General features: G+C 38.3%; 1 protein-coding gene across 7 annotated transcripts in view; it reads right to left on the bottom strand.

The window, feature by feature from the left end:
- Positions 1 to 20,814, bottom strand: part of LOC134530180 (protein unc-13 homolog 4B) — a 150,972-nt gene that overhangs the window by 117,130 nt on the left and 13,028 nt on the right. For 3 of the 7 annotated variants that reach the window (XM_063364821.1, XM_063364823.1, XM_063364826.1), the window contains exon 1: positions 13,740 to 13,891. The exons of the other annotated variants lie outside the window; for them this stretch is intronic. In XM_063364821.1, coding sequence (XP_063220891.1) covers positions 13,740 to 13,813 — 74 coding nt within the window. In that variant the 5' untranslated portion in view covers positions 13,814 to 13,891. Of the gene's footprint in view, positions 1 to 13,739; positions 13,892 to 20,814 lie in introns of those variants that run through there. 7 annotated transcript variants of the gene reach the window in all.

The raw sequence follows: 20,814 nt of genomic DNA, 5'->3' as shown, positions 1-20,814 counted from the left end.
TCCACGGCAGTCTTCAATGTTCAAACCCAAGGTTTTTAGTTCCGAAGTAATGGCAGCAAACATTTCTTCAGCTTTATGTCCCACTGAGGGCAAAAACTTGAGGAATCTTTCACAGGGTTCTCCTGTTTCTAAAACATACCGAATCACGAAGGTGAGCTGGTCCACATGTGCTATATCCGGTGTTGAATCTATGATTAAGGAAAAGTATTTCTCCCTTCTTATCTCGTCTCCAATTTGCTTCAAGACTTTATGGCACATCAAAAGTATAAATTCATCACAAACGGTCTTCGATAAGTAACTGGTACTTCCGGATCCTTGATTCCCAAATCGTTCAATATGACTGGCTAAGAAAGGATCAAACTCAGCTAACAGTTCCAGAATCATAAAATAATTTCCGTTGTGTGGATCACCGAACTTTTCACTTTTTCCTCTAAAAGCGAGACCTCTTGAACACAGCCGCTTCACTACAGCAACAACCCTTTTCAGAACATTTCTCCAATAAGTAATTTCTTCATCAATTTGCAAATGCAGTAAATTGTCGATTCGACCATCAATCGCACTTCTAGCTTTCAGACTAAGGATACTGGATTTATGACGCGCAGAGTTTTCATGCTGAGCTACTCGGTGTTCTGCATTTTTCCAGTCATTAAATCCTTCGTTCTCGAACTGAGTTTTATTCTCCAATGGACCGAATGCTAAACATGGTCCGCAATATACGGAACTCTTACTTTCAGAGTAAACCAGCCAATTTCGGTCCTTCACTTCATTGTTTTTCATTTTTCTTTGAAAGATACTCACTGGCAAGAAACGACGTTGATCAGCATATAGTTTTCCACTTTTAGAGAAGTCAGAAGACTTGTTTTGATAAAAGCCGCATCTTGCAATAATTTCCCTTAAAGTATCGTTAATTTCCCATAAAGCTGGATCTTTGTTTTGATCTACAGTTGTTTGCTTTTGGTCATCATTTAACGATTCGGTCTGAGAGGCATCTTCAATTTTGGAGCACTCGTCGTCAAGAACATAATCATCAGTTTTTTCTTTAGTCGATAGTTCAACAGATGACAGTTGGGCAGCAGAATTAAAGTCCGTTTCATCCTTTCCAGATTGCATTGTTGAAGTTCCCGTTTTTTCGACCCAATTTTCATTTTTAAAAAAACTGTCAATTTTTGTGGTTTTTCGTATAATTTGCTCTTGTTCTTCTTTTTTTTATTTTGGCCTTCTTTTTGTACTCCGCTCCACTAAGTCGCTTTCTCCCATCACTCATTTTCACAATTTTTTCTTCAGGAACTGAAATGGAAAGGATTAAATTAACAAGTTTATTTTTCGTACACAAGCAGCGATAGGGGAGGGCAGGGTAACGTAGCCAGAGCGAGCAAAGTGGCCATTGGCTGTTACTCAGCTGGAGAGTGATGAAGTTTGGTAGCGAGGATGTGAAACATTTGTAAGAGACGCCATTAGTGTTCTGAGAGCACCCGGTCTGTTTGCAGTGAAAGTTATTTGTTTTATTAAGGTTTTACTGGTTTTACTATTTCTGATGTAACATGTAAGGTAAGTAATAATTACTGTTGATCATTATTAAATACACAGTAATGCCATAATTATTTAATATAGCCTATCCAAATTAGCATGTTTTAAACTTTAATACCACATATTAATAACTGTAGAAGATGTCTTTTTTTTTGCTAGTTTTTTTGTAATGGCGTCTCAGAGGGCAAAGTGGCCAGCCACCACCGCATGTTCACTTTGCCCGAACTGTATATACTTAGCTCTATTTATGTATTACTAAATAATAAAACAAACTATTGAACATTTAACATTTTTTTTTAATCTACACTGTAAATTTCTAACGTGTTTTGCAATGTGTGTGTTGTTTTCGTGTGGGGAACGACCTTACACAAAAATTTGCCAGCAGGAGAGGCTTGGCAGATAAGGTGGCAGTATCTCAAGGACGGCTCATATTTCACAAACAAGTGCAGGTGGCCGGAAATGGTATCCCGTGATTTAGTTTCCTTAAGATAAAAGAAAAATGAAAAAAAAAAATGTCATATCATTTACCCGATTAGTGCGACGGGCAAACAAAAAACAAACATGAGTCGCTCCAATATTTACATTTTAATGGTGTTTTGATTGTACGAAAACTATATTATTGAAGGGTTATTTTATATTTTGATTTTAATTACAATATACAATTTATGTATCGTTTTATCTTAGGATGGCCACGTTACCCTGCTCACCCCTATCCTTCATTCAGAATTCACATAATAAATAGTTAACGTAAAAACGTATTTTTTTAATGCTATCACGAAAAAATTAAAATTTCTTTGCATGGTTTCCGATGAATTGTTTATTGTGAATTATTATTTCTATTTTTTGATGTTTGCTTCATTGAAAAAGACAAAATGACAAGATAACCATGAGCAATCTTTTAGAATACTATTTATAGTTAATATGAAAATGTTCTAAATTTAACGTGACCATGTTCCAAGCTTCAAAATGAAAAATATTATTGCAGGGCTTTTTCAATAAATTTATTCGTTATCGTTACAGATGCTTTATTATAATGTATTATGATTATAAAAAGTTTTTACTTACCGGTGCTGTGAAAATATTCATACAATGATACAATTCACGAAACACTTCGAAAAATAACAGTCCACACGACACACCTACGTAGAAATATCAATTCGTTATGCAATACACGCGTAAGACAACTGTGGTCCCGACTCCCGAGGTAACAGCTCTAATTGCCGCCCCACCCGCGACATGACGCGGTTCGACCCTTGAGGCGGACTAGGAGAAGGGAGGGGACAGTCTGGCGGAAGGGATAGCGGCGGAGGGAGGGCGGAGGGGCCCTTCTGACCTTGGGTAGTCACATTTTTCCCGGGACCATAGTTGTCTTGGGCGTGTAGTGCCAACCGAGGCCTTGTCCATTAAAATTCGCATTTACTGACTAGCGAACTAGCTGTTTTACTCTGGAATATGGAAGTTTGCTACACGGATTCACGGAACGTACAATGACAAGGGAGAGGGGAAAGTCATCGGCAAAATTTGTTGCAGACTTCTATTTGTAAAACATCAGAAAACAGAAAACCGTCATGCAGAAATATTTTTGATTTCTATGAGGTAGCAAAAAAAAAAAATCGGTCCCCAAATTTGCCGCCCCAAAAATCTGCCGCCCTAGGCTCAAGCCTACTCAGCCTACTGGTAAATCCGCCACTGTGTATGTTTATAACAAAGGTATCATTAAGTACGAAGCAGAAACTTTAAAATAAAGAAAACATCATACGAAGCAAGTAGAGATTATGAATTTATGATTAAATTAATATATCTGTTACGATAAAAAAAACACTTTTTTATTTATAGTACTTAAATACAGTCATGATTAAAATAAATCTTGAGAAATACAATTCAGTGTTATGACACTTCAGAGATAAGCCCAAAAGATTTCCATAGGTTGCGTCAACAACTCCGAACGGAAAAAATCGTGGCCACGGTAGTACAGCACGTCCATAAAAGACTATCACAGTTATAACTTTTAATAGTCTCAACTGTAAGAGTTGTAGTGTGTTGGTTCAAGGTCAAAATTAAAGTGTAACTCAAACAGTTTTATAAAAGCGCATGCGCGAATGCTGCTTTGTTGTTTTCTCGCTTGCAGCGCCACCTACGTAAAACGGCCATTCCTAAGCTTAATTTCCCCAATTAGTGGAGGGTGGACCCGTAAACTTTATTTGGCAACAGGATGGAGCCCCTCCCATTAGAATCTCTTCGTACGAGAGTGGTTGTACGTCGAAGTCCCAGACCGTTGGATTGGTCGTAATGGTCGAGACGACAGAGCTCTTATTCGCTGGCCTCCACGTTCACCTGACATAACGCCATGCGATTTTTTTTCGTTCGGGGCTTACATAAAATATCGTGTCTACGATCCGCTGCTACCTAATGATTTGCCAAAGTCGAGATACAGACCTGAAGAGGCTATAACTTCCATTACTCCGGGCGTGTTAACCAAAAAATTGTGAAAAGATTTGGGCTTCAGGTTAAATGTGTTCCGTATAACTAAAAATGCACATATTAAAATTTTTTAAGAAAAAATAGGTTGGTTCACTTTCAATTTGATGTATGTGTTATAAATAGTCTAAATTAAACTGTTATTCCATTGAGACTGGGTCATTCTTTTATGGACATCCTGTACAATGTCTTGACCTTGCAGTCAGCAACGGCGGTGAAACACTTTCACCGCGCTGCGCCCGCTGGTTCCGGTCCACCGCTGGTTCGCAGTCACCGGCGCCTTAAGACAGGCGGTGAATTAAGGGGCCCGCCTCGTCAGGGGTGTGTCTGTGTTAGTGAGGCGGGATGATAAGCGCGACGCTCGCTGGTGCTTCTAGCGCGGTGTCTCCTCTGGACTGGCGCGCAGTCTTCTCGTCGTCACAGGACAACTGTGAAATTTGAGTTGTGACCGTAACATTATATGGCGGAGAAATGAATATGAAGGGGTGATGCAAGTTCCGTAAGTGATTTCAAGAATCTGTAAAGGTTGTTTTACGTCTAAAAATTACCGAGAAAACTTGCGTTTTAGCCATTTTAACTCTTCTAAAAACACGGTTTATAAACTTAATCCAAAATCAAAAGTACTTTTCGGCCCTCAGCGAACTCTTAAATGCTTTAGTTAAGTAGACCCCACTCGAATATCTTGAGTAGTTATCAAATCGCGTTGTTTTTCCTGAAGCTCTGCGCACCGTGTGTGTGCCCGGGTAGGACGGGACAACACACCTCGGACCAGGGGCGTAGCCAGGGGGGGGGTTTTAGGGGTTCGAACCCCCCCCTTAGCTCCAAATCTTTAATTAATTTCTTATTCATCACTCAAACAAATTTCATATTAAAATTAATAAAATTTTTACCATTACAATATTTAAATTTAAGTACCGAAAACTGCTAAAATAGCACTATTATACACCTTAAAATCCAAATTTTCCCGGGGGAGGACCCCCGGACCCCCCGCTTTAATACGGGGGGGGGGGCTATGCTTCTTAACACCCCCCATACGCAAATCCTGGCTACGCCACTGCCTCGGACACATCACTAAGTTTCAACAGTTAAAGCATACATAGTCACTTGTTGCTTCTCTTCGCTTATGAGAATGATTACGACTGTAATAGTGTCAGATTCATTGATGTGTGTTCTGTGCCTTAACGAAGGAAAATTTCCAATATTTAACGATAAAAAAGTAATAGTATTAATGCTGTTAAAACAAATATGGCGACTTTCGGTTCATCTCTCTTTCTCCCTTATTAACGTTGCTAACGCAGAGAATCACGAGCGAGTAAAATATATATATCACCCAATCAAATTATGTTACACATAACGCCCAACTTTTTTTTTATCGAATTAAATCCTTTGAATTGCTTACATCAGCACGTCACAGGTCCAGCCATTTTGATACTTCAAGTGACTGAAACGTCCGGTCCTTTATAAGATTTTGGTTTCGTTTACGTATTCCACGTTTTCTCGAACGAAATATTACATCAAACATTTAGGAGATTCCCTGGTGTTTTCGCAGCTATCGAATATACCCTCAAAACTATGCAACTAATTCGGAGATGGCTTTCAAATTTGATTTTGGCAAACAAGAATAATTAATTTGTAGAAAAAAATTACTTTGAATGTTCTAAAATGTTTGTTTTTTTGTGTATTTTTCTCCAAGTGGAAAGTTAAATGAACAAAAACGTAGCTGACATCTGATCTAAAATAAAAATTTTATTTGATATTACATGTGAAGCATTTTAATATTTCTTAATTTTTTATTATATCTTATTATTGGAAGTGAGCTCTTAAGGTATTCATGAATTCAGTCGATGGAATTAAATAACTGGTATGTTAATAAAAGCCGTCAACTAAAGAAAGTAAGCGTAAATCCGGGTGATGAGAAAAAAAAAAGGGGGGGGGGGGGTTGTAAGTGTCCCAGTCCCTTCACTGAGGAATCAGCTTGGGCTTGCAATATCGTTACCGTGAAACTGGGAAAAGAAGCCTAAGATGTACATCAAGTTCTGTCCCTGCCGAACACGCCCGAATGAATATTCACCTTCGGCCAACCTCGGGATTTTTATTTTTATTTTTGCACAGGAAAAATGAATTCAAATATTAAAATTGGTCGGTTAAGTTAGCTACATGAAAACACTTTAAAACACTATGGACGGTTAGTTAGGTTAGTATAGCTACATTAAAATAAACAGAGAAATATAAATAAACCCGAGGTTGGCCGAGGGTGAATATTCGGACGTGTTCGGGCAGGGACAGAACTTGATGTACATCTTAGGCTTCCCAAACTGGAACGGTGAACTTGACTCCGCGCCAAGAAACTCCACAGCTGTTCCGCCCCGGCTGAGAGAGAACACAGAGCGTGACGGCAGAGACCACAGCCGCGGTTACATCAGCTCGCGCGGTGACGTCACATCCCCTGCCGACAGGAGCCCGGCACATTCGTCATTGGCTGCCTTTCTCGGTAACCTATCCCTCCCTCCGTCTTTCTTTTCCCCTCCGTCGTGAAAAACGCGTCATCACGCAGACTATTCTCCCCTTGTGCGGTTTTTCGGGCTACTTTCCCCCCCACGCTACTACCTATATTTTGTCGTGTATTGTTTGTCGTGTATGCTGTGGTATGACTTTGTATTTTTGGAAGCCTTCTTTTCACAGACGAGAGCCAAAACCCGAAGTTCCCGAAGTTCATGTTTTTTTCCGTATCAAACGTCCACGATTTTTAAAGTATTTATAATATAGCTAACCTAACCTAATTGACCATTAGTATCCTTTTATCAACACCGCCATATTTATTTACAATGAACAAAAAAAAACAGAAGATGCACGATCGGGAGTTTGGCTCTCTCGTCTGTGAAAAGGATTCCCTTGTATTTTATTAGTGCCGTGAACTGCAGGGAGAGACAATGACCGTCTGGTATTGCAGCTAGTTTGTGTAAACAGTTTACTGTTTGTTAATATTGTTGTATTTTATGGCTTCACCGTCATATCCAATCTCTTTCCGCATTTCGGACGCGCCATGTGCTAAAGTACTATATATATATATATATATATATATATATATATATATATATTCAGCAATACAGTTCTATAGTATCCACACACCACACTACCAAATGAACTGCTGGACAGGCATCACAGTCCCAAATGCTTCCACGGGGATTCGATTCCACAGTCCCCTATCTCATTCATTTCATCATCTGTCCGACCTCGATATTCACGTCAACATATTTGCAACACGCATAGAGCGTATTCCGAGTCCCCCCCCCCCCCCTTTTTCTGGATTAAAATGAAATCTATAACATCTTTCTTTTTACCGCAATTACAACCTAAATTACGAATTATTAATAGCAGTAGTACCCTCAAAATATTTTTTTTTTCCCGGCGGCCTCTCCTACTTGTTAAAGTAACAACTTTTAAAAACCCTAAATTTAAAATAAACATTCTTAAGAGACAGTAAATGTTGCTATCTGCATGTATTGCTATACTTGTATTTTTTTTTTTTTCACATGCATCGTAATTTTCGTCTTGCTATAAATACACACTCACGAATTAAAATTAATATCGCGAAACTCAACCTCAAGATTCCAGGGCCCGGAATATTTTGCCGCTCCGCCACAATCCTTATTGGCGTGATAACGTCTTATAAATCGATGAACGCCGGCTGCGCGCACGAAAAAGCACGACTCACTGTCACTTTCCGCCAGAGCCGAGCGTGCAAGAACCGGCCAACCACCGTGCGAGAAAATCTTCTATAATATCTTTGAATATATATACTGTATAGAAGTCGCCAGCCCAGGTTAAAATTTCTAATACGGTTTTGAGGTAGTTGGTTAATTCACCGCCGCAATCTCCACCATCTCTAGGGCATCGACTTGTGGTGGTCCCTAGCGGACAAGTGTCGAACTCTTCAAACACCCCTTCCCCCTCCCGTTGAACGGCCTTGAGCTGCAGTTAATGATAGGTGGGGGGTGCAGGGAATGACAGCGGGCGACAGTGCTGCGCTCTAACGTGTAAATAACAACTAAGACGATACAGCAGCGCACTGCAGCGGTGAAGTTCCCAAGCTGCTTATCATACGCTCCTGAAAAACGTAGAGTAAATCCTATCCACTCGCGACTTCTATACAGTATAAATATTCAAAGATAATATCAAACAGGTTAAGGCGGGCTTTTCAACTAATTGTTCGTGATTATATTTAAACAAATTATTCAAATTAAATTTGCAAAATCTGTAAGTAACATTTGAAAATTAAAAAGTATGCAAATTTTCATCAATGTTTTCTTATGATGTTATCACGTAAAATTATCGTCCGTAAACTGAATTTACAGACAAAAAAAAACTTTTTTTTGACGTGACAACGTCTAATAAATTGATGAACGCCGGCTGCACGCACGAAATGTGTCCCGTTACGCACATTGTCCCGTTACGCACATTGTCCCGTTACGTTGTGTCCCGTTACGCTCATTGTACGCTTGCGCCACATCTATCTCTCTTCCACTCGATTGGAACAACCATCGATTTGACTTTTTCGAGGCACATTAAACTTTGAAACACTCCCATTCGTTTCCTACTTTTCCTATCATCGTCCTATCCGTAACAGAATAACACAGATTGGAAGAAGTTAAATAGCAAACATGTTTAAAAGTTATAGTTAAAATAATCTCTTCGTTAATGTAATAAACATATTTGAATTAATGAGTGCAAATAAAAGTAAATGTATCAATTAAATTGGAGATTTCATTTCACTCCTTCTTTGTATACATACAAAATAGTGATAATTCAATAAAAATGATTGAATTTTATTCATAAAAGTATGCAATCATTTCATTAATGTTTTGTTATGGCTTTGTCACGTTTTCCTTGCCATCCCTCTTCCAGGCCCTAGTCGTCGGAACAGATGACGGCTACTCCCGTCGCCAGAGACTCTCCACGGGCCCGCTGGTCGGTTTCCGACGACACCGCGACACACGCTGCTGCGACGACAATGATGGCTTCGAACGATCGAACGACTGGCCAGAGCCGTTGTTATCTCGGGGGCCCAAGTCCAAGCGCGCGCGCGCCATTAAATATAACAGCTGACGCAGTCGAGCGAAGCCGAGTTGTGGGCCTTTCGTGTTCCTCAGCAGCGTTCGAAACAAGCCGGTGAGCTGCAAGACTACACAGTCTTCTCTCACCACACGTGGTCACTGTTATACATCTTTGAGTGGGCTTGTACGCGCTGCCAAACACACCATTCACAAACTGAAGGGTGGAAGGGAAAAAAAAAATAATAATAACGAAAGCACACACGCACTGAAGATCACGGCATTCGCAAAAGAAAATTCTGTAAAAAAAATAAAATAAAATTTTTTATTCGGACATAATGCGTTAACAGAGAGTTCATTAATTGCGGGCAACGCACGACGACAATGCAGGACGTATATTAAATATTTCGCATTGAGATATTGCTGTGGATCCACGGAAAACAGATCTATGGTTGACGAGTTCAACGTCATACCACGGCGGAGAGCTGGGGAAAAAGAATCGAAAGCTAAACTGAAAAAAAAAAAAAAAAAAATACCTTTGGTTATGTGTGTTGACTAATACAACAAAAATCAAGGAAGTAAATTTCTGATTGAAGCAACTTTTTCCTCCGGTAGCCCGACTGATAAGTATACTCCGGGTTTCACACGGGACACTTACATCTATAAAGCAAAGACTGATTCCAATATAGATTCAAAGTACTATCTTAAACGCATCCTCGCCAAAATCGACAACCTTTAGTAGTAAAATTTTTCAGGCATAATATTTGTTGCTGTAGTCATAATATCCCTTGTACACACAAATTAATTGATCGGTAGTGTTAAAAATTAACATTATTCACTCTTACTACATTTTCCTACAGCCACACAAGCCAAGTCTTTACGTACGCAGAAACCACGTAATAAAATATGTTTAGAAGTAACTCTCTACTTTTATGGAACAGGTTTCCACGAGGAAAACCTGAAGCGAAACCTATTTCAAGCTCTTTGCCATATCACTCGTTTCTTAAACTCATTTCGTGTCACCGAGAATCCGAATCTATATCCCAAGAGTCAATGAGCAAAAACCCAATAACCTAAGTTTTTACTAAACATTTAACACGTTGATTTTTTATTTTGAAATTTAAAGTCACTTTTACATGTTTAGGACATTTGTGTCAAGAATATTACAAAAGATATCAAAAATAGTACAAAAACATTCACAGAGGATTGCAATCCATAGCAGATAAAAACATTACTTCCACAGCTAATGTAGAGATAATAAAGTTCTCGTCAACTACACATGTGCTAGAGATTTAATTTCTGAATTCTTCTTCCACAATTGTGTTTCTTCGAATCTCTTTCCTCGAATACCAAACCATTCAAACACTTAAGAACTTAGTCTATATTATTTGAGGATCTGACTGGCCATGATGTTTTTTCATTTGCGTCCCTATAATCCGGCTACCGACGAGACAAACGTTCCATTTCAATTTATTTCGGATTTACCCAACGTTCAACTATGCAGCCGCAATGCTGAAATTTCGTTAGGGATTTAATGCAGTTTTTTTGGACATACGCCAATGCAGTTTTGCACTTTATGTCATGGAAAAATTCCGAGAAAAAAAAATTATGATAAAAATTTCACAGAAAACAAGACTTGTCCTGTTTTGTGAATATTTTTTTTATCTTTATTAATTTTTTTTTCGGAATTTTCCATGACTAACAATGCAAAACTGCAATGGCTTATGAACAAAAAAAGGCATTAAATCAAAATTATCCATTGCATGAATCATGTAAAGAACGTATTCGTCAGGACGAATTTAAAAACTGTGAAAGGATATCTACATTAGTATCACAGTTGGACCTTAATAAGCACGTGATGACCATAATCGCTTGGCAGAGATTCAGATACACATGAATATCACCAAGGCAACTAATTACGTCACAGAAACTATCCTCACATATAATTTTGACTTGACAACGTCTAATAAATCGATGAACGCCGGCTGCATGCACGAAAAAGGATGACTCATTGTCCCGTTACGCGCATTGTTCCGTTACGCTCATTGTTCCGTTACGCTCATTGTACGCTTGCGCCGCATCTATCTCTCTTCCACTCGATTGGAAACAAGAGTCTAGCGACAGCAATGCTACCTTCCTGCAACTGGCCGCAAATGCCGATCCTTTCCGAAGTTAGCCGATCGGGAGCGCCTACCCCCTGGATGTTTTTTTTATTTTTAAGCGCGCGTTTTTTCTCTCCAGTATAAAAATGCCACATAGACTGTTTAGTGGATGGTTGGTTATATTAGGTAAGTATAGCTACATTAAAAATACTGTAAAATCATTTTATGGTTGCTTAGCAAAAAACATTTTAATATGTAGCTATCCAGCGCTAGGAAACAGTTTACATGATTTCACAGTATCTTTAATGTAGCTATCCTAACCAAATCAACCGTCCACAAAGTTTTAAAGTATTTATAATGTAGCTAACCTAACCTAATTGACCATTAGTTATCATGTCCTTACCTGAAAATTACAATTTAATTAATAAATTTACTTTTATTTGCATTCATTATTCAAATATATTTATTACTTTTGAAATGTTACGTGATCATATTTATTTTTACAAGTACAAAAAAAAATTCGTACCTGCCGGGATTCGAACCGTCAACCTTACGATTAGATGATAGCGCCGCTGAGCGCTCAGCCACGAGGCCGTATTTGATAATTGGAAGTTTCAGATGATATGATCGTGCCGCAGGCCCCGGAACGAGCCTGAGTGGAGCGGCAGCCGGCCCCGGAACGAGCGTAAGCGGTGCGGCATAGTTGCAGGAAGGTAGCATTGCTGTCGCTAGACTCTTCTGATTGGAACAACCATCGATTTGACTTTTTCGTGGCACATTAAACTTAAACACTCCCATTCGTTTCCTACTTTTCCTATCATCGTCCTATCCTTAACAGAATAACACTGATTGGAAGAAGTTAAATAGCAAACATGTATAAAAGTTATAGTTAAAATAGTCTGTTCGTTAAAGTAATAAACATATTTGAATTAATGAGTGCAAATAAAAATTAAATTTATCAATTAAATTGTAGATTTAATTTCACTCCTTCTTTGTATCCCTACAAAATAGTGATAATTCAATAAAAATTATTCAATTTTATTCATAAAAGTATGCAATCATTTCATCAATCTTTTGTTATGACGTTGTCACGTTAAACTATCGTCCGTAAACAGACTTACAGACAACCAATTTTTTGACTGGTCGCATGAACACAAGCAAGTATGATTTACGGTACAGCACAGCCACTCGCTCGACGTAAACAGTTGTACAGTACGGCCGTATCCGAACTCGGATACACGCTTGCGACATCCCGTACTTGCTGTGTACTACAGAGCAGTAAGGACGTGTACAATTGTTGGCCTTCCACAAACAGTATTAGCTAGCCAAATAGATTGTATAAAATTGGAGAAGCCTAAGCCCTAAGATGTATATCAAGTTCTGTCCCTGCCCGAACACGCCCGAATATTCACCTTCGTCCAACCTCGGGATTTGTTTTACTTTTGCGCAGGAAAAATGAATTCAAATATTAAAAGTGGTCGGTTAGGTTAGCTACATTAAAACACTTTAAAACACTATGGACGGTTAGTTAGGTTAGTATAGCTACATTAAAATAAACAGAGAAATATAAATATATAAAAATAAACCCGAGGTTGGCCGAAGGTGAATATTCGGACGTGTTCGGGCAGGGACAGAACTTGATGTAGGCCTACATCTTAGGCTTCCCATAAAATTGTTTATTCAGTTAATATAGCCAAACACACAAAACATGTTATCCCTCAATCGCAAAGAGGTTGATTTATGATAAACTATCTAAGTACCTTGTTTTGTTTCCTAAGTTACAATTGATGTATGTGCGTGAATATATCGAGTTGTGTTTTAAAATAAAACATTAAAATAAGTAAAGGAAATGTGTGTGATGGAAAGCTGTCGAATTACCCAAATATATTTGATTTGGAAAAATATGTATTTAACCTTGAGATTTTCTTTTACGGAAGCAATTGTTACGGTTAACATATCCAATAGTATTTTAACTTAAAACATTAAAATAAAGTGAGCAGTTAAATGTGCTTGTGATGCAAAACTGTACCATACACAAAATAGTTACGATATTGAAAATAATTATTAAAATTAAAAGTGGGTTGTCTGTAAAGTCGGTTTACGGACGATAATTTTACGTGATAACGTCATAAGAAAAAATTGAAGAAAAATTGCATAGTCTACTTTTTAATTTTCAAATATTATTTACAGTTTTTTGCAAATTTAATTTAAATATATTGTTTAAAAATAATCACGAAAAATTAGTTAAAAAGCCCGCCTTAACCTGTTAGATATTATAGAAGATTTTCTCTGCACGGTGGTTGGCCGGTTCTTGCACGCTCGGCTCAGGCGGAACGTGACAATGAGTCATGCTTTTTCGTGCGTGCAGCCGGCGTTCATCGATTTATAAGACGTTTCGCACGTCAAAAACTTTTATATAAACTGGATACGCAGTAAGAAACAATTGTCTGCCTAAGTTTTTCAAGGAACCGGGTAGGTAAAGATAAAAAAAAAAAAAAAAAACCGTCATCTTGTCGCGTCGTGTAAGAGCACCGCGCACAAACAAGCAGTAATTTTTTTTTCCGTGGACGTGTGTATTCACCTCTCCATCCGCTCGGCGCTGCCTTCCTCCGCCTTCATCTTCTCGTAGAACTGCTTCCACATGTGCTCCTCCATGGTCGCCTGTCGCCCGCACGGCCCGTGGTTCCCCAGCTCGTAGCGCAGTACACCCGCCCGTCGCGACACGCCAGCGCGCACTGAGCCGGTCTCTGCGCTCTGCACGGGTCTGTGCCGGCCGGCGAGGCTACTCCCACGCCGGCCGTGACGTCACCCTGCCTCTCCGCCCGCATCCTCCCTCCCCATCATCCTAGCCGGACTTGCAGTCCGTGCGTCCGACACCCCGAGCGATTCACAACCGTAGTCAGGGGCGTAGCCAGGGGGGGGGGGGGGTTTAGAGGTTCAAATCTTTAATTAATTTCTTATTCATCACTCAAACAAATTCCATTTTAAAATTAATAAAAATTTTACCATTACAATATTTAAATTTAAGAACCGAAAACTGCTAACATAGCACTATTTTACACCTTAAAATCCAAATTTTTCCGGGGGAGGACCCCCGGACTCCCCGCTTTAATACGGGGGGGGGGGGGGGGGGGGCATGCTTCTTAACACCCCCCATACACAAATCCTGGCTACGCCACTGACCGTAGTGATATTATCTTTGCTTGTTTCTGTTTCAGATAACTACTGTGTTTGTTTCGTCTCTTAGTTTTGTCGTGTTTTTTTGTCTCGTTTCAACTGTTGTGCTGAATTTTTTTGGGTTCAATATTTTTGTGCTGTCATCATTTGTGAGGGGGGGGGGGGGGTTCGTTCTCTTCTGTTTTTTGGAAAAATATTGTGTTTGTTTCGTCTTTTCGTTTTGCTGTGTTTTTTTTGTCTCGTTTCAAAATGTTGTGCTGAATTTTTTTTTGGGTTCAATATTTTTGTGCTGTCATCATTTGTGTTTTTTTTTTCGTTCTGTCAGTCCAATTTTTTCTTTGTTTGTTGACCATATTCCTGTTATGGAATATTATGTGGTGTTTATATCCTGTTGACAGAAATTTTTTGCTTAATTTTTTTTTGTCTTTTGTGTTTTTTGTAGTTTTCTTCTACAGACATACGTGCATACATGTGCTTAGCAACGGCGTATGTCCAAAAGCTTACATCAAGACAACTGTAGTACTCCATGAAGCACATTTCTGACAGATGTAGTTGGCAAGTAAGCGATACAAAGTCGCGACCATGAGTTTAGCTTGCGCGTGCGGTCTATGCCACATGTTTGGGGCGAGACCGCGATACCAGCAGAAAACCTCGGTGCCATAGATATAACAGGAAAAAAAATAGGGGAAAAAGGAAAGAAAAAAAAAGAAAACATGGAAGGAAAATGGGGAAAAAATAAACTAAAACTATACAGAGAGAAACATATGGAAAGATAAAGATGGATAAAGAAAAAATAAAGATAGAGAGAAAAAGAGACAATCGTGAGAGATGATGAGAGAGAGAAGAGAGCCAGAACGAGAGCAGAGTCAGTGAACAAGATAAGAGACAAAAGCACGAGATAAACACAGAACGAAAGAAGAGAACGAGACAAGAACAAAATAAAATAGGGCGAAGAGAGGGAGAGAGAAAGATAGGGGTCCAACACTGAACGGCCAGAAGAGCTGTCACAATCGCAGCTGACACACACAAAGATCTTCTCCATAGCAAACCGGGTTCTTGATGACCGTGTTCCCTTAGGTGTGGGTCCTGGGTTCGAGCTAACCCCCAATCCATTACTTAATTTATCACCACTGAACCTGTACCCACGTCGTTCAACCACACAGGTATGTATATAATTTCGTTATGTATAAAATAAACTTCCGTCTAAAGAATTGCTCCAATGGAAGTCTAGGACGCAGATATTTTAAACAATTTCTTTAAAATAAATAACATATGACCGCATCGAAAGTGCAGGGTTCACCGACTTTTCGGTAGACATTGCAATCGCCATCTTCACAGTATCAGTCATTTTTAACCGACTTCAAAAAAGGAGGAGGTTCTCAATTCGTCTGAATTTTTATATATATATATTTTATGTTTGTTACCTCAGAACTTTCGACTGGGTGAACCGATTTTGATGATTCTTTTTTTATTGGAAAGGATGTACTTCAAGGATAGTTTGAGGAAAGTTTGGTTAGGTTCTGATTATGGGATCCATGACAAAGTAACGGAACTCTTCAATTCTTAGGAACAAATTAACAATACTCGGCCGAATCTTTTATAGGCTATCCGGATTTTTTTTTTACCTACCTTAACGTGGATCAAGCTGAGACGGTTTGCACGTTGCTCTTCTGTCTCGTTGGATAGAAGATCGTGTATCACGCTGAGACGGTGACTAAGTTTTTCGATATTTTCCCTGTTCAAAACTTTTTCATGTAAAGCCGCATTTTCGAAAGTCTATTTTTGCGCTCTTCGCAAGTCTCTTATGAAATTGTCCTCGAGGCAGATTTCCTCTGTTTAAATAGGTTTTTCTCCCTGACTTCGTTTGTTTCATTTAAACGGCACTGTCTCATATGAGCAGCACGTTTTTTAGGTCTACCCATATTCAGACAAATTTGTGTACTTCAGATCCACTTATAATCACAAAATTAACACAAATTTTAACAAAAAAACCTACTTAAAAAACTACTCCAAAACAAATTAATATGCACTAAAAAGCAAAAAAAATAATTGCGCATTCTTCGACAACTTAATAATCAACTTACTTTTTCTACTCATCAATATGTAGGTACGATATGTGTTCACAACGCAAGAAGGTAGGTATAATGTAGTTACAATTATTATTATTTTTGGAGTCGGCGTCAGCCAAGGAAACACTACAATATTCCTAGCAATAATAATAATAATACGAGAATACTTTAAAAAATATTTTTTTTTGCAAATTAACTTTTATACGAACGACAATTTACTGTGAGTACTGTGACAGAATACCAATACCTAATTAAACCCATCTACAAATTAACTTTTATACAATATACTGTGACAATACCTGCGACCTTGAAACGACATAAATAAAAACTAATTATACCAAAAAAACGAACTTTAATACGACAGCATGCTGAGACATAATGTAGCAAACGGTGATACGAAAATATAGCCAATATTAAACACAAGGACTTATAGGTACCGTTAGAAGGACGGTGTAGATATGCGTTGAGTTAGATTTGAAGTGTGACACCGACTCCAAAAATAACAATAATTGTAACTACATTATACCTACCTTCTTGCGTGGTAAACACATAGATCGTACCTACATATTGATGAGTAGAAAAAGTAAGTTGATTATTAAGTTGTAGAAGAATACGCAATTATTATTTTTTTTTACTTTTTAGTGCATATTAATTTGTTTTGAAATAATTTTTCTTAAGTCGGTTTTTTTTTGTTAAAATTTGTGTTTATGTGGGAGACTGCTACCCTGAAGATGGCGACTGTGATGTAGATCGAAACATCAATAAGTCCACAATCCAAGAAGCTCATAATGGCGGCGAAAGTTCGAGATCTTTATTAACATTTAAGTGTTATATTTGTAAGTAGAAATCAGTTTGATCTGCTAGTACATAAATAAGCATTAACAAACCCAGTTACATTTTTTTTTAATCAGCCTGCTGACAGATAGATGATGCCCTCCAAACCTACGTGTGCTTGTATTTCTTTATCCCCGTTACTCGCGCGGTGAACATCGAATAACACATGTTTCCCACGTTCCAGTCTTCAAGAACCATACACGATTCTCGGTCAAGATCAATTCGATCCGGGTGCAATTCAATTCAATAGGTTTTTATTGACACACTTTTTTACACTTTACAGATCTTGTTATTGCAACATGGCATTCCAGCACTCAGTGCTCTTTTACCTAATTTAGTTGATATATACACATATATATATATACATTTCTGATATGGTTATAGTAAAACAATATTTAAATTAAAGGAAATTTTAAAAAACCTTTAGCAATGTTTTTTGGAGCCTCTTTTGGCTCAATGTTTTTGTTTTGAGTCTATACCTAGAACATATTTACACCATATATTATACACACATTCAAAGTAACTAATTGTCTTTCACTGTACATAAACATGGCACTAAAATTTAACTATTTACATACATGACATTGTGGTGGGCGTCCCCCCCCCCCCCCACCCGTTATTCCACAAACGACCAAACCTCAACATTCATTCCACCAATGCTCCATTCACGTGTAAATGTCACCTCATCACCTCTAACGACCCTATTGTCGTTGAGACGTTAAGTGGCCCACCAGTCAGGTGTGTGCATTAGGCGGAGTGATAAGTGCGACTCTCGCTGGTGCTGAAATATGAGTGGTGACCAAATATGGCGGAGAAATGTAGATGAAGGTGTGATGCAAGTCCTTTAGTGTTTTTTTAAGACTCTGCCGGGATTTTCATGCCTAAAAATTACTCTGAAAACATGCGTTTTTGCTATATTAAAATTACAGTTAAAAAACTAAATACGGAAACACAAAAAAAATTGGTTGTCTGTAAAGTCGGTTTACGGACGATAGTTTAACGTGACAACGTCATAACAAAACATTGATGAAATGATTGCATACTTTTATGAATAAAATTGAATCATTTTTATTTAATTATCACTATTTTGAATGGTTTCAAAGAAGGAGTGAAATGAAATCTACAATTTAATTGATAAATTTACTTTTATTTGCACTTACACAGATTATTTTAACTATAACTTTTATACATGTTTGCTATTTAACTTCTTCCAATCTGTGTTATTCTGTTAAAGATAGGACGATGATAGGAAAAGTAGGAAACGAATGGGAGTGTTTCAAGTTTAATGTGCCTCGAAAAAGTCATATCGATGGTTGTTCCAATCGAGTGGAAGAGAGATAGATGCGGCGCAAGCGTACAATGAGCGTAACGGGACAATGTGCGTAACGGGACACTTTTTAGTGCGTGCAGCCGGCGTTCATCGATTTATTAGACGTTGTCACGTCAAAAATACTCATTAGCCCTCAGAGTATTCTTGAATGCTTTTCGTAAACAGACCCCACTCGGATATCTAGAGCAGTTATCAATTCGCGTGTGTTCTTCGGAAGCTTTGCACACCGTATGTGTGCCCGGGTAGGCAGGACAATTAAGTCGTATGACGAGACCAAGGTTACACTCTTTTCAAGATAACCTGATACATTTTTAACAGATGCTGCAAGAGATTTTGACAGCCAAATACCGTCACGTAATGAAACAAACACGAATCAATGTACAGCCGTAATTTATAACCATGTATCAACAATTATTCGGTTGATTTTATTTTAACACAATATTTATACCTTCAAAATAAGGATCGCGAGGTTTCTTGCCATTGGGTTTCAGCCGGGTCAAAAATGGCGATTCCACCAGCGTTTCGGTCCGAACTGCCTTCGCCACCATCAAGGTAACATAATAATTCGCCTTTCAGCCGAAAAAAATTAAAAGCAAAGACGGCCAATGATCGCAGTAGGAGACCAACCCTGCTGATGGTGACCGCAAAGTCGACCGAAACTACAATTTTGACGTGACAACGTCTAATAAATCGATGAACGCCGGCTGCACGCACGAAAATGTGTCCCGTTACGCTCATTGTACGCTTGCGCCGAGCCGACAGAAGTGAAATCTTAAAACTTTGTTTATAAATGTGTAATATGAAATAATTTCTACGTCAAATGTACGTAAGAAAATGAATCTGACTACTAGTATAATTTCAAGTACTTATTCTTTTATTATTAAACTAAAGTAGCATCTGTCGGCGAGTGCAGTAATAATAGCTTATGTTACAATTGACTAAAAAATTATGGTGATTCATATAATTGATGATAGATATTTAATTACAGTTTATTTATATGAAAACTTGTTCATAATTATATTTAAACTTTAAAGTTAAACGCCAGTTTTTAAAATTAATTACAAGTCATATACACGTGAACTGTTTCGTCGACTGTTTATAAAGTGAAGTGAAAAGTTAATGTGGTTTTCATTGCTTATTACAACAAAAATGTCGGCAATAAAGGTTAATTATTCTTGCATTTTAAACATCCGATACTAGTATAATTTCAAGTATTTATTCTTTTATTATTAACAAAATGATTCAATTTATTTCATAAAAGTATGCAATCATTTCATCAATGTTTTGTTATGACGTTGTCACGTTATCTATCGTCCGTAAACCGACTTTACAGACAACCAATTTTTTTTTCCACGCTGCTAAAACCCACTAGCATAATGTCAAAGTCTAGAAGTACATTTACAGCACCTGTCAATGAAGACACCACTTGACTTGGACAGAGTGTAGCTGGACACGTAATAAATTCTGCTTCCAGCAGTAATTCGAGAGAAAGTGAGAAATTACGGGAAAAGGATAGAAAGCGAGGGAGGAAGCGAGGAAGAGAGAAAGAGAGTTAGAGAGAGAGAGAGAGAGAGAGAGGAAAAAAAGAGACAAGAGAGAAAGAGAAGAGAAAGGAAAAGCAAGAGAGAAAGAGAAAGAAAGAAATAAAAGAGAAAAGAGAGAGATAAAGAATGAATAAGAGAAAAAGAAATAGAGAGGGCTAGCCACCGAGATCGACGACCACGCAGTCTCATGGAGATTTCAGCCGGCGGGGTTCAGCTCTCGCGCGATTGGCTGCTGGGAACGGGAAGTCTTCTTTTCACAGACGAGAGAGCCACACCCGAAGTTCCCCGAAGTTCCCCGAAGTTCATGCTAGCTTTATTTTTTCGTTCTATCTCATTGTATAAACCGGTGTGGCATTAAATTTTGCGGTCGATTAGGATAGGTTAGCTACATTATAAATACTTTAAAACATTGCGGATGGTTGGTTATATTAGGTAAGTATAGCTACATTAAAAATACTGTAAAATCATTTTATGGTTGCTTAGCAAATAACTTTTTAATATGTAGCTTTCCAGCGCTAGGAAACCGTTTACATGATTTCACAGTATCTTTAATGTAGCTATTCCTAACCAAATCAACCGTCCACAATGTTTTAAAGTATTTATAATGTAGCTAACCTAACCTACAAAAAAACCCGAAGATGCACGATCGGGCGTTTGGCTCTCTCGTCTGTGAAAGGAAGGCTTCCCGCTGGGAACACGCGG

This window comes from Bacillus rossius, chromosome 3 (assembly GCF_032445375.1).
Source record: "Bacillus rossius redtenbacheri isolate Brsri chromosome 3, Brsri_v3, whole genome shotgun sequence".
In the NCBI taxonomy this organism is placed as follows: domain Eukaryota; kingdom Metazoa; phylum Arthropoda; class Insecta; order Phasmatodea; family Bacillidae; genus Bacillus; species Bacillus rossius.
The sequence above is the reverse complement of the archived record's forward strand: the minus strand, read 5'-3'. Positions and strand labels throughout refer to the sequence as shown.